At 50.9% G+C, this 13,126-nt stretch overlaps 6 protein-coding genes and 1 non-coding gene across 7 annotated transcripts; 2 read left to right on the forward strand and 5 right to left on the reverse strand.

The window, feature by feature from the left end:
• Positions 1-2,375, reverse strand: yvc1 (putative potassium ion channel Yvc1). Its single transcript, XM_024812419.1, has 5 exons — positions 2,267-2,375; positions 1,878-2,205; positions 884-1,818; positions 683-823; positions 1-628 (listed from the first exon to the last, which is right to left on the reverse strand). The coding sequence occupies exons 1-5, from the start codon at positions 2,343-2,345 to the stop codon at positions 198-200; spliced, it is 1,914 nt and encodes a 637-aa protein (XP_024672444.1). The 5' UTR covers positions 2,346-2,375; the 3' UTR covers positions 1-197.
• A 217-nt stretch (positions 2,376-2,592) lies between these two features.
• On the reverse strand, positions 2,593-4,417 carry BDW47DRAFT_22767 (translation initiation factor eIF2 subunit alpha). The gene is made up of 3 exons (XM_024818504.1): positions 4,031-4,417; positions 3,585-3,955; positions 2,593-3,533 (listed from the first exon to the last, which is right to left on the reverse strand). The coding sequence occupies exons 1-3, from the start codon at positions 4,106-4,108 to the stop codon at positions 3,053-3,055; spliced, it is 930 nt and encodes a 309-aa protein (XP_024672445.1). The 5' UTR covers positions 4,109-4,417; the 3' UTR covers positions 2,593-3,052.
• A 310-nt stretch (positions 4,418-4,727) lies between these two features.
• Positions 4,728-7,477, forward strand: BDW47DRAFT_22776 (SulP family inorganic anion transporter). Its single transcript, XM_024818505.1, has 4 exons — positions 4,728-5,326; positions 5,409-6,038; positions 6,097-6,616; positions 6,667-7,477. Exons 1-4 carry the CDS (start codon positions 4,884-4,886, stop codon positions 7,363-7,365), a joined length of 2,292 nt encoding a protein of 763 aa, XP_024672446.1. The 5' UTR covers positions 4,728-4,883; the 3' UTR covers positions 7,366-7,477.
• Positions 7,478-8,741, reverse strand: BDW47DRAFT_22777 (uncharacterized protein). Its single transcript, XM_024818506.1, has one exon. The coding sequence runs from the start codon at positions 8,685-8,687 to the stop codon at positions 7,590-7,592; it is 1,098 nt and encodes a 365-aa protein (XP_024672447.1). The 5' UTR covers positions 8,688-8,741; the 3' UTR covers positions 7,478-7,589.
• A 246-nt stretch (positions 8,742-8,987) lies between these two features.
• Positions 8,988-10,676, reverse strand: BDW47DRAFT_104840 (F-box protein). The gene is made up of 3 exons (XM_024812420.1): positions 10,381-10,676; positions 9,787-10,299; positions 8,988-9,729 (listed from the first exon to the last, which is right to left on the reverse strand). Exons 1-3 carry the CDS (start codon positions 10,515-10,517, stop codon positions 9,102-9,104), a joined length of 1,278 nt encoding a protein of 425 aa, XP_024672448.1. The 5' UTR covers positions 10,518-10,676; the 3' UTR covers positions 8,988-9,101.
• A 155-nt stretch (positions 10,677-10,831) lies between these two features.
• On the forward strand, positions 10,832-12,441 carry BDW47DRAFT_104842 (oxidoreductase, short chain dehydrogenase/reductase family superfamily). Its single transcript, XM_024812421.1, has 4 exons — positions 10,832-11,712; positions 11,771-11,867; positions 11,919-12,364; positions 12,419-12,441. Exons 1-3 carry the CDS (start codon positions 11,109-11,111, stop codon positions 11,983-11,985), a joined length of 768 nt encoding a protein of 255 aa, XP_024672449.1. The 5' UTR covers positions 10,832-11,108; the 3' UTR covers positions 11,986-12,364; positions 12,419-12,441.
• BDW47DRAFT_t78 lies at positions 12,085-12,155 on the reverse strand. The gene has a single exon. It is a non-coding gene; the product is annotated as a tRNA-Gly (tRNA).
• Positions 12,442-13,126: the final 685 nt, after the last annotated feature.

Genomic DNA, 13,126 nt, shown 5'->3' on the forward strand with positions numbered 1-13,126 from the left:
TTTGCCTCACCCGTTCCTGTATCGTGCACATTATGGCGGGGTCTTTTTTGGAGGAACAAACCATGGTTGCGAACTGTGAGGCTGCACGTTGGACCGCCAAGGCTGGTGGAATTAGCTTCCTGGAACGGGAGAAATGGTCTGATGGTCATTTCGTCCTGCGACACTCAATGGTAGTCGGGAAATGGCCGAAGTATTGTTCATTCGCCTTCCGCCACAGCTGAGCTCGGCTCATCGCGTGGCACACCCGGTACAGAGCTCTCAGTAAAGATCCTGATCATATCTGTTAGATCCGAGATCTGCTGTTTCAACTGGGCAATCTCCGAGCCGGTGCTCTCTTCCAGAACATTGGGCGTGGTGTCCTCAACAACCTGTTTCCAGCTATCATCAAGGTCAAAGTCAACGCCCCCGGCGACTTGTTCCCACTCCTGCATGTGGTCATCATCCTCGTCGCCCCGACGGCGGTTTGATCGGATGCGACGGGCGTCACGGGTCTCGAAGTACGCAGTCACGACGAGGATCGGGGAGTATATAATGCCCATCACGATGTCGTTTAACCGTGCATAGTACTGGCGCGGCAGCCACCACTCAAAGGGAATGATCAGGAAGACAATCTCGAGCAGGTTGAATGCTAGTCAAAGTCATTTTTATTCACCATTAGTAGGTCCTGAACACGGGAACTCACGTGGTATGAAAACATTTTCATCGGGTGCCCGGATAAACTGCATTGTCTTTTTAGCAAAAACGGCCATGTACTCGTCGTTGGCATTGCCGGAAATATCCTCATATGCGCTGTTGTACAGCGCAATCAAGATGTTCAAGAGAACTATCAGAACGGTACATCAGCAAACCAGCAGCGAAACGGTGATGGAAGGGGTTGGCTCACTAGTCATGACGATGAAGTTGTAGATGTAATATAAGATCATGCCGAAAGGAAATGCAAACTCTTCGAATAGGCCAAATTCAGGGCTTTGCATCACGCTGTTGGCCATCCCCACCAGGATCGTCTTCGTGATCGGGACATCACTGGAGGCTTGGGCCATCCCAACGAAGGCTTGGAAGAAACCGATCAGGACGACGAAGAGAAGGGCGAAGAAGATCAGGCTTTCTTTCATCATGACTCGGAGAACAACAACCATGACACCAAAGAACCGGATGGAATCAAGATAAAGAATCATGCGGATCCAAAACATCGGCCCCGAGAAGGCCAGGAAATTGTAGCTCAACTCATTCAGCCTCTGTCTCTCTGCATCGTCGGTGGAGGAAGAATGCGTCAAAGCAGCTATGCGCAAGAAAAAGGAAATCGCAAGGATCGTATACATCGTGGAGTTGAGGGCATTCCAGAAGTCAAAGTAATTCGTCCCGATCTTCCACAACTTCGCCAGCTCATCGCAGATGAACGCGAGCGTCATGACATATAAAACGCCTTCGACGACATCCAAGTTTCCACTGGGATTGACAGTGTTTATAACCTCGGTGTACAGCCCAAGGTACACCAAGGAGAAGAGGATTTGGCATATCTTCTGATAAGAAGGCGTTCTCATCCGGTCGGGGTGAAAATGAGCGGCGAAGCTGGTGTTGTCTTTTTCAGGGTATGGAACGAAATTCGTGTTGTTCCCACCCTCCTGCCAAAACCAGCCGTTCCATAGACACCTGATACATTTCTGGTATCCAGAGGACCCGATGACCTCAAGGGCATGCAGATCGACGGCGCGTTCGATCACATTAGCCGGCGCCGTGTCTTCCCCGTCAACGAAGATGGAGTACCGCTTCAGTAAAATGTGGATCAGCATGAAATCCTGATCCTCCTCGGCCTCGATACTGTATACTTCATTAGCGCTCGTTGCACACAACCTTGAACGCGGGGAGATCTGTGCTACATTTGCTTTGCAATGACCTGACATGCGAGAGCCCTGCACTGGTGAAGGTCGGAATCCCAAAGCTCCTCCCCAGCCTGAGCCTTGAACCATCGCACACAAACGAGCAAGCAGAAGGGAACGCATCCCCGCAGATCCTCGCCCCCTGCTTGCTTGGCGGCTTGGACTACACTGGCGGTGATCACGCGGCTGTTTGGGTTGGTAATGATTTTTTTTTCAAGCTCGCAGGGAATGAGCTGCTCGATCTGGTATCTCAACCGGAGAGCGATTTTAGTCACCTCCTTCGAAGGAAGTGCCGCAGGGATTGGATCAGCGGCATAGGCGGGTAGCACTATCCTCATTCCTGTCAGTCAAGGGTTTGGGGGTAGACGGTGAAGTGTACAATGACATACGGCGGTGTCGGTCGCTAGAAGGACGATCACTGGTAGTTTCCCTGCTATCGCTATTGAATAATATTTGCCAAAGGCCCATCGTAAGAAGATCAATGGAGCTGACCAGGACGGTCTAGTGGGAGGTGGTCAGTGTGATGTTTACAAAATCCCGTAACTCATAACGAAGAGATATCCGGGGGTAAACTAAGCCGGGGGCCCCGAGGCTTATCGAAGATCCAACTACCCCACTTCTCGGCCACCCAACCATCACACTGGTCGGTCGCATCTTAGATACGATGCATTCAAATCTAAAGTTTGCTACAAGTCGCATGCTTTCAAAAATACCCTCGCCAAACTGGAGAATAATAAATTGATAAGCTCTAACAATAGGTACCACTTGCATTGATCCTTAGATCAAAAAAAGCTTATGTACATCAGAACATGGAATTAAGCACCATCGTCCGAAGCGCAGTCACCGACCAGCAGATATTCAAGTGACCGGAAAGGGCCACTCTCGTACCGAAGACAGTATATGTAGCACATTATGCCATCGCTGCCAACCGTGATTGCGCCTGTGAGCACATTAAACCGTCTCCAGTCTCATAAATCGTATCGCATCGAAACCTTTCTATTGAACTTTTTTTTGTCGGCCTCCTCCAAGTAGACAACCCAATACCAAGGATCAACCTGTCCCCAGGCATATTAAGGCTACCCAACTCCTGTTTGTGCAGATGTTTTGAAACTTTTTCGCTCCGTCGGGATGGGCCATAAGCCGAAGGCGGTGCTGCAAGATGGGATGTGTGTGATTTATTCAGGAACACCGGCATCGTCGCTCTCGGAGTCATTCTCATCTCCGCTGACCTCCATGTTCTCGCGCTCACGCTTCTCCATAAGCTCCTGGAGAACAGCATCATCATGCTCCGTGACAGCCTTAGGCTCCATCTTGACGATGCAACCACCGCCCGCTTCCTTGATCGCGACCGAGATTCTCTGGATAGCTTCCTCGAGCTGCTTGATACCAACAGCCTTATCCAAGCACTGGCTAGTCAAGACATACAGGGGAGGAGCGACCAGCTTGACCTTGATTTGGCTCTCTTCGGTATTGCTCGCCTCCGCAGTGCGCAGGGCGTTCTTGACCGCGTCGATTCCTTCATAACCGAAGCAGGTGACCTCGATATCCGCACGGATCTTGGTGGGGTGGGGAGTGAGTCGCTTGCTGATATAGTGCGTCAACTCCTTCTTCACCGCTTCGCTGGGGAACTCCACATCGTTCCAGACGTCGGTGTTACTGAGCAATGTTAGATAACTGCAGGCGGCACCGGCGAACGAGAGATCTTACGTGATCGAGATCTTGAAAGCATCATGCGAATGCCCGTACTTCTGGTTCAAGGGCCAGCCGATCTTCTGATATAGCTCCTCGAGGGGAGTCTGGGTGGCCTCCGCAACATGGCGCATGATGGAGTGCACTGCCTTGCTCTTGTTGTATCTCTCCTCACACTTCACCACATCCTCCGGAGACACTCGTCGCTTGGAAAGATCGATATATCCTTTCTCCTTATCGACACGGAGCACAATAACGACCTCATTGCGTCCAATTCGGATGAGCTTCTGGATACTACGGATACGTCTGCGCGACAGTTCCGAGAGCAGGATCATTCCGTCGATGTTGTCATATTCGAGAAGTTTCACGTATGCGCCCATCTCGGCAATCTGGCAAGTCGGCATGACACTGATTAGAATCTGCTCCATACGGGCCACCCAGAAGTCCTCTCAAGATACACGCACCTGCTTCACGTTGACCATGACATAGCTGTCAACCTCCGGATACTTCTCCTCGTAAAAACGGCAGTTTGTTAACGACATTTTGGCGGGGTTGCGCCTGCTGCCCAGCTAGACTCCACGAACGAAAAACCACGGGAATCTGAAGAAAAGCGAAAAGGAATCACGAGAGAGTCCTTCGAGTAGTCTTCCGCGGGGATAAGGAAGTCGAAGATGGGGTGATCGAGTGCTCGTTCAGGGACCGAATACTTTGCTGGGAGCGAACACAATTCAAAACCTCAAAACCCACTTTGGGCTTTGCGTGGGTGACTCATCACGTGCACCGCCGCCACCTCACCGCCCGGCAGATTGATTGCTCACTATTTTCCCATTTTCCTCTTAGTTACTTCTTAGTTACGGGAGTAGGGAGTACTCTATCGCCGATTGCATAGTTGGAAAGGTCTCTTATCAGTCTCATCCCCGACGATCCATCCACTACACAGTGCGGAAACAAGAGAACCCCTCAGCCCCGGTACAGCAGTCATTCGAAACGTGGGAGTGCCCTAAACAGTACTTTTCCAGGTTCACACTGGTCGATTTCGTCATTTATGTGGTAATAAATTACTTTTCTTTCCAGGAAAAACTTACTATCCCTCTACGGGTAATGGCCACCTCCGTTGGCACTAATGCGCTGTCTACCTACTCGCGTTGACCAATGTCGTGAACCCATTACCATATCGATTGGCTCAAGAATTCTTTGCTCGCCCTTTGCTTCCTCCTCTTCTTTCACCCCTAGATGTATGGCGTGTTGTCGACGAAGATCCCGTCGCCTTCATCCCTGAAGCCATTTTCGTTGCTATTGACTTGACTTCTCTCGAGAATGTCGAGCTCTAGTTACCTGCATGAGTCGGGTCAACACCGCTCTTTGCGGGACCGTATACTCGGCATCTTTTATTCCTCTCCACCGAATCGCTCGGAGAATACCACGCATAGTCGTGATGACTCCATCGATGAATCGACAACCCAAATTCCCGATGCCAGAACCCGTCTGTTAGAGTCGTATAACCGCCCAGATCCTGTAGGCGGTTCAAGAGAATCATACAACCACGGCACCTTCTCTCCCCAGATACACGAGGGGGATGCTCGCTATATGGATATAGACTCGATGCGGGACGCTGGGAATGGGGGCGGCACAGGCCGCGGAGGGGCGTTCACACAGAATCAGACTCCCAGCGGAGCTTTGGACGGGGCACAAGGGCCGGAGAACATGCCTTCGATGCACTCATCCATTTCAGGGTTACCCGTCCACAACCATAAAAAACTGTATGTTGTGGTTCCATGCAGCTTCTTGATTCCAGTGGCTATTCGCTCCCATTTCAGGTTTGACTGACTGACTGTTTTACAGTTATATCTCGTATTACATTCCCTTCTTCAACTGGATTACCCAGTATCGCTTATCGTTCCTTCGGGGAGACTTCATCGCCGCATTGACTGTTGGGTCAATCTACATTCCGATGGCACTATCCTTGTCATCCAATCTCGCCCATGCTCCTCCGATCAACGGGCTATACTCCTTTGTGATTTGTCCTTTCATATACGCCATCCTGGGAAGCAGCCCTCTGCTGGTAGTCGGACCTGAAGCGGCTGGATCCTTGCTTATAGGCACGATCGTGAAGACCAGCGTCAAACAAGGAGAATCGAATGAGGAAGATGGCATCGCAAATGCTATGGTTGTGGGGGTAGCTACGGCCATGGCCGGGGCGATGATCCTCGTTGCTGGCCTCACGCGGCTTGGATTTTTGGATAATGTGCTCAGCCGACCTTTCCTGAGAGGCTTTATAACTGCTATTGGCTTCGTCATCGTCGTGGATCAGCTGATTCCGGAGGTTGGTTTGGCTGAACTGGCTAAGGAGGTTGGTGTGAGCCACGGAAGCACGGTGGATAAGCTGGTATTCTTCGTAACGAATATTCGTGAATGCCACGGCCTTACCGCCGCGGTCTCCGGCTGTAGCTTCTTCGTTATCATGTTATTCCGGTACGTGTCACCAATTACCAACGGGGATATAGGCAAGATCTAACTCATCCTTGTTTAGGACTCTGAAGAAGTTCATCGAACCACGGTTCCCCCATGTTGTTTATGTCCCAGACCGCATTCTCGTGGTCATTCTATCCGCGGTCTTGACATGGCACTTTGGCTGGCATGAGCGTGGGCTCGAGATCCTGGGCCCGACCAAGAATACCGCCGCGGGGGTGTTCAAGTTCGAGTGGCCTTTCCAGTTCAAGCACGTGAAGCATGTGCGCACTGCGATGAGCACATCCTTCATCATCGCCCTCCTTGGCTTCTTCGAGTCCTCCGTGGCCGCTAAAGGACTGGGCGATACGAAACCGGATGGAGTGCAGGGAATCTCCGTCAGTGCTAACAGGGAAATGGTGGCGCTGGGCGTTGCTAACGTTGGTGCTGGCTGTTTCATGGGACTTCCCGCGTTCGGTGGATACGGCAGAAGCAAGGTCAATGCTTCTACTGGAGCTCGTTCTCCGATGAGCAGCATATTCCTGAGTATCATCACATTTGTGTCCATCATGGTGCTCTTGCCCTACCTCTACTATCTGCCGGTAAGCTTTGATCCAGGACAGCCGACGGAAGGTATGCTAATGATCTACAGAAAGCCGTTTTGTGCTCCATGATTTCCGTGGTCGCCTTCAGCTTGATCGAAGAGTGTCCTCACGACGTGGCCTTTTTTATCCGTCTACGCGGGTGGTCAGAGCTCGTCCTGATGCTCCTCATCTTCGTTTCAACGATCTTCTATTCTCTGGAGCTGGGAATTGCCCTCGGAATGGGCCTATCTATAATAATCCTGGTCCGCCACTCCACCCAGCCTCGAATCCAGATTCTCGGCAAGATCATTGGCGCCCCCGATCGATTCGAAAGCGCCGAACTGCACGCCGAAGAAGTGGAACTCGTCGAAGGTGCCCTGATCGTCCGGATCCCGGAACCACTCACGTTCGCCAACACGGGAGATCTCAAGAACCGTCTCCGCCGTTTGGAGCTGTATGGAACCAGCCGGGCGCACCCGTCCCTCCCTCGCATGCGGTCCCCCGAGCACAACAAGAACGTAATCTTCGACGTCCACGGCGTGACTAGTATCGACGGCTCCGGAACCCAGGTTCTGTACGAGATAGTAGACGGCTATGTGAAAGTCGACGCGAGCGTCTACTTCTGCCGTCTGCAAAACCGCGGTGTCTTTCGCATGTTTGAGAGGAGCGGTATCGTGGACCGATGCGGCGGATTGGCGCATTTCCTCCCTAGCGTGGACGAGGCGCTCAAGCTTGCGGAGTCTGAAGACCGTGGCCGGGATGTTTGAGTGTTCTCGGGAAACGGCCTCGGTGGTGTATGGCCCAGTTTTCTGGTACAACCACGTCCTGTTATGACTTGAAGACCTTGCATCCGTTTTTGAGCGATGGAAATTTGTCTCTGGCGTTCGGTGTAAATAAGCCAGTCTCCCATGTAGACCCGAGAAGAAAAAATAGAGATAGCCAGATATAAAGCGTCTCAGCGACTCATTCTTCAATGTAAAGCCCCATCAAATCAAACACCCTGCTCATCGACGGACGCAACCCTGCGCATAACCGCAAGCAAGAGCGCCTCATTCGCCCGTAGCATAAGCCGGGCCTTCTCACCAGTCTCACTCCCCACCTCACCCCCCACCAACTCCTCATCATCAGCCCCGGGTATCATCTTCTGCACCGCAACCAACTTCAGTTTCCCATCACCACCAAGCAAGAACCCCCCACAAGCAATTCTGCTCACACGCACGTGCTCCTTAGCCGGACTATGCCCCTTATCAGACTCCGCGCTCAAATCCAATTTCATAGCTAGGTGTTTCTCAAGGTACGACGAAAGATTCGACAGAATAGACCCATCTGCGCGACTAGTCTCGGTCTCGACGAAATCAGCGAACGATCCGCGCGGGATGTTAACGTTGAGAGACCGTAGCTCTGGCGCGATGGATGACGAGAATGACAGCGTGATCTGCATCTCTTTGACCACGTCTTCGAGGATACTCTGTCGCTGCGCAGCGCGGTCGTCATCCTCGGTGATCATTCCATTGACGTAGGCTTCTAGCCCGGCGCACATGAAATGCGACGGGAAGCGCAGAGCGGAGCAATACGTGTCGAAGTTTGCAGCTAGGAAGGAGACGAATGTTTGGCGGAGGGGGCCCGGCAGGCGCGTTAACAGGAGCGGAAGATGGGTGGATCCTTTGCGGTCGGGGGTGGGAGAGCCTGTAGTCGGGGGAGGGGCGAGCAACGCGGCTTTGTAGACGATATTCTCATATTCCAGTGTCACGAGGATTCCGGGTTGCTGCTTTGGTTGCCGACGGTTAGATCGAGATTGTGTTTGCGGTTCGCTGAGGAATGAGAGGCTTGGGAGTGTCTCCCAGGTGCAGGATTTGAGAGCGCCTGTTCGGGAGAGAGCTTCGTCGTCTGCGACTGCGCCTGATGCAATACCACCCGTTTGGAGCCCGCCTAGTGTGTTCCCGGTGAGTTGGTCTTGGAGTCGCGATGCGTATGTCTTTAATGCGGTGGGACTGCTGAGGGTCGCGAACTCTTTTTCGTGGTGGAGGGGGGAGAGGCGGTGGAGGGTCCAGGAGGTGTTTAGGAGGTGGTGGGGGGTGGCTGGTGCCATCTTAAAATCCGGTGTTAGACGTTGGAATACTCTTGAAGTGTATACATATCAAAGCTTATGGGTAGCTCCGGTGTAGATAGATGCGCTCTGGATAAGACGCGACTTGCACAAACAAGGCAAACAAGCTAGCGCCTAGAATTGGGACTGCGTAGGGTTTAGGGTTACCTACTTGAGTTGCTTGATAACCATTCCCATGGGAATGTAGGTATGACAGGAGTTAGGTAGCTTACAGTCAAACATGGCCAATAGGAACTAATTTATTTGGCAATGGCCATGACGCTTCCTTTGAGTTTCATGGAGTGCAACAAAATTTGTCTCATTCAATACTACATGAACAACCACGAGGTCCCCAGACCGAAACGCCAAACCCCAAATAAATGGACAAGAAACGCCGCTCAAAAGAGCATGGTATAATTATGCTTGCCAACCCACGGATTCCCGACATTCCTCGCAGCCAAATAATATAGGCAAATCTTCTCGGACCATGATGCGCTCGGCATCATGTGGTCCCACGCCCCTGGAAGCCAATTCCTTGCGGACAATGTTAAACCAGACGTCCTGCAAGGAATTATGCAGATGTTCGCTTGGAGCTTTCTGAAATACCAACGACTTGATCTTATCTTGTTCGTTCAATGTAATATCGTGGTGGAAATTGTGCATGAAGTCCTTCCGCTGCATCCGCTGGCTGCCGCCATCCCCGATCTCCGCAGAGAAATATTCGACGATCCGCACGAAGGGTGACACGGTGAGCAGCGAGCCTATCCAACTGTCGTCTGGCACAGTGGTAGTTTCGTCGGGCGGTACGGTGTATTGTAGATAGCACACAAGAAGACTCATGCAATGGTTTGCCGATATTAAGGTGGGTGTATCGGTGAAAGGAGGGGATTGGACGATCTTCTTCTGTAATTCGCGGTACATAGATTTACCAATGTCGGGAGGGATAGGAACTGGCAGTCGTCCAGCTTCGAAATCGCGTAAAAGGGTATTGGTATGCTCGCGCCTGGCTAGGCTATACGCCTCTAGAAAGTATAATACATAAAACCTATAAAGGAAGGCGCATTAGAAATGCCGACGGATGTCTTTCGGGGATCACACTTACATCAGTGGCATTAAGTGGAACATTATTCTGGCAGTTCCCCGTCTCACAAAATCATTGCGCTCACCCCTTGACGGGAACAAGGTCCTCATGTACACCGGCTCCCTGTGAACGAATCGATCCATGACTCGGTCCGCGATGTAGTAGCATAGCCTCGAGCAGAGATTCTGCCGCCGCTGAAGGCTATAGATGTACCGAAAGGTGTATAGATGGCCACCCTTTGCGCTCTTTGCGGGAGGGAAGAGATCCGACAGGAGCACCACATCGTCTTCCGGGTTTCGAGTGTATGTTCGCTCGCTGTCTATCGGGGATGGGAGGGTGCCATGACGACGTTGGCGAAGATAATGTCGCGTAATGAGTTGTTCGTGCGCGGTAAGGAGCTGGTTGAAGGACTGGCAGACGAGCTTCAGAGGTACAAAGTCCCTTATCCCGCATTGGGTAAAGATTTTAATCTGGACCTCGACAGGGAGGACATCCCAAGGGGACGATGTGGGCACTATGTTTACTCTGCCGAGTCTAAACAAACAGAAACATTAGCGATCTACCATATGTGGGAGCCACCAGTGGGTTCAAAATTCAGAGAGAGCTTGGACATACACTGATGTTGACGATACCGACGGAAAGGCACTGTGCCTAAATGGATTATGGTTCTTTTTAGACTCCGACTTCCTCCTCCTCTGGAGGGCCGCGCGAGCTTTTTTCACATGGAGGACTAATTGGGATAGTGAGCTCATTCTCGTGATACAGAGCAGTGGCTGAGGAGACCTGCTCCAATCTCAGGGCCAGTGTCAAAGAAAGTTGTCACCATGCGCAGACCCAATAGTCCCCTGCTTCAAGGAAACTGGCTGACCCATGCGGATGATTGTTGTGGCTGCGCTAGTGCTCCGCCCGGCAGAGGAAGGAGGGGACGGGTCTGACTAAGCCGCAACCAAGGCTCTCCTCTGAGCCAATCTATTTTAGGACTGGTCTGGCCGTGTCTGATAAGAGGGTCGAATTGATGTAGACCTTGTATAGGCTTTCAACAGGCCAATTAAGTCCACACTGATTTCGTATATAAAATTTTGGATCTTCAAAGTGGATTCTGATCAAGCATATTGTGGCTCTCCGATGCCGATTCCCCGTCACTATGTACATCTGTACTTCCCGAGAGTGTTGACCGTCTGACGTCATTATCTATCAAGGTTACGTCAAGCCAGCCATCACACAATTGTTCATGGCTAGGAAATGTTACTCTATAAATTAATATACGAATACAGCTTTTGATACGGGCAATAACTCATCAGCCGATTCCACAGCTCCCTTATACTACCATAAAGCGCGCAAAAATGACCAACAATATCCTGATAGTCGGTGCGACGAGAGGGCTAGGCGCCTCACTCAAGAGTATCTACGCATCGAAGCCATCGACGAATGTCTTCGCAACGACACGATCAAATCCGCCATCTGACTCCGAGCACAACGTTTCTTGGGTTCCAAATGTCGATGTCTCACATCCCGACGTGGGCCAGACCCTTGTGAAACAACTACCATCACCACTTAAGCTATCGACGGTGATAATCACAGCAGGGTACTTTGGCTTCGAGTCATTCGACAGCCCAGACTGGGAGAAGCAGGTCAAGATGTACACGACATCAGCCATCGGGCCGGTATTCGTTGTCCAGAATCTCGTCAAGGCAGAACTCCTCGACAAAGGCAGCAAGGTGATACTGGTCAGTAGTGAATCAGGGAGTATCACACTGCGGCATGAAAAAGAGGGTGGAGGAAACTATGGCCACCATGCGAGCAAATCTGCCCTGAACATGGTAGGGAAGCTGCTCAGCTTGGATCTCAAGGACAAAGGCATTGCTGTTGGTCTGGTCCATCCGGGGTTCATGCGCACGGAGATGACCAAGAGTGTTGGGTTCGATAAATATTGGGATGCAGGTGGGGGTATGTCATGTAAAGATCTGGGCGTTGCGACGAGGTTACTGACTTGAGCCAACTCTAGCTGTCACCCCTGACGAAGCAGGTCGTTCTCTTGCATCGTTCATTGAGACATTCGATATCAGTAAGACGGGCCAATTCTGGGCACCACGGGGTCCTGGGTATGTTTTGTTCTCTTCCTTTCATAATTTCTTATATCTGACTGGTACTAGGGATATTGGTACTGCCGAGCCAGTTTTGGGATCGAATTTGCCAACTCCGTTGCAGCTACCGTGGTAATGGTTTGATGTGCGGAGTAAAAACAGGTCAATATACCGTTGTGACTGAACGATTCCAAATCAATGATTGATATAGGAAAGAAAAAAATAAAAAAGATAGTGCATCATCCGTGAATCGAACACGGGCCTCATCGATGGCAACGATGAATTCTACCACTAGACCAATGATGCTTGCTTGATGTAAGATGCTTCGATTATATAGTATTGGAGCAGTAATTCTATTGTGATAATACAAAGCCACAATTTGAGGCATTGATGCTGAATATACACTAATCGTATAACCAGTGACTCGAGGCAAGAAGGCGAGTGGGATCAGCCTCGTCCTAGAATAGGGAAGCCAGATAAGATATGGACAGGAACGAAAAGCATTTCTCAAGCGAGTATGTGGGCCTCCTCCGAGTGCGCAGAAATTCTAGAAACTGAATCCTACGCAGCCTGGAAACCATGTACGAACGACCCACACAGCTGTACTCCGTAGCCAAGACGCATATGGGTGCGGGTCTCCACTGAAGATATGCCCGAAGTACTCCGTATTGTCGGGGTATATCTTTGGTAGATCTCTTCCAAGTCCACACGTCTTTGAAATGCGAAACCACACAATCAAATAGTTATTTATTATAAGTACTGGGAGTCATTAACACGTGACGAAGAAATAAGAGAAGGTGTTTCGATTTCTTGGCATGGAAGGCAGTGCCTGTTCAGTTCCGCCAAGTCAGTTGTTGCGGTGGAGCACTGTTTGATCCCTTTCTGGTAAATCCCACACGGAGGAACAGCCTAACACCATGCCACCTACTACGAATTGGGCATGGATTCTCTTTATGGATCTGTCTGCGAGCCTCATGACCAAATTTGTATATTGGTCTGCAACTGTCATATGCAGAGACATATTTTGAAGCCACAGTGACCACTAAGCCTCACGGGGAATTCATGGAAGAATTACTTTTTGGCTCACATGGTCAGCAACAACACTTACCTAGTACGCGCCATATCAAAGGGCTCGTACCCTTCATATTACTACCAAGGCTTAGATCGATCTCCCGGAGAAGGGATATTGCTATTGGTTACCAGCGTAAAAGATAACCAGCGACCAAAAGCCTCTCGCAGCCTGATTGTATGTCTCATCGGCACGGCTTGCCGACATG

The sequence above is a fragment of the Aspergillus candidus genome (genome assembly GCF_002847045.1).
Source record: "Aspergillus candidus strain CBS 102.13 unplaced genomic scaffold BDW47scaffold_19, whole genome shotgun sequence".
Classification (NCBI taxonomy): Eukaryota; Fungi; Ascomycota; class Eurotiomycetes; order Eurotiales; family Aspergillaceae; genus Aspergillus; species Aspergillus candidus.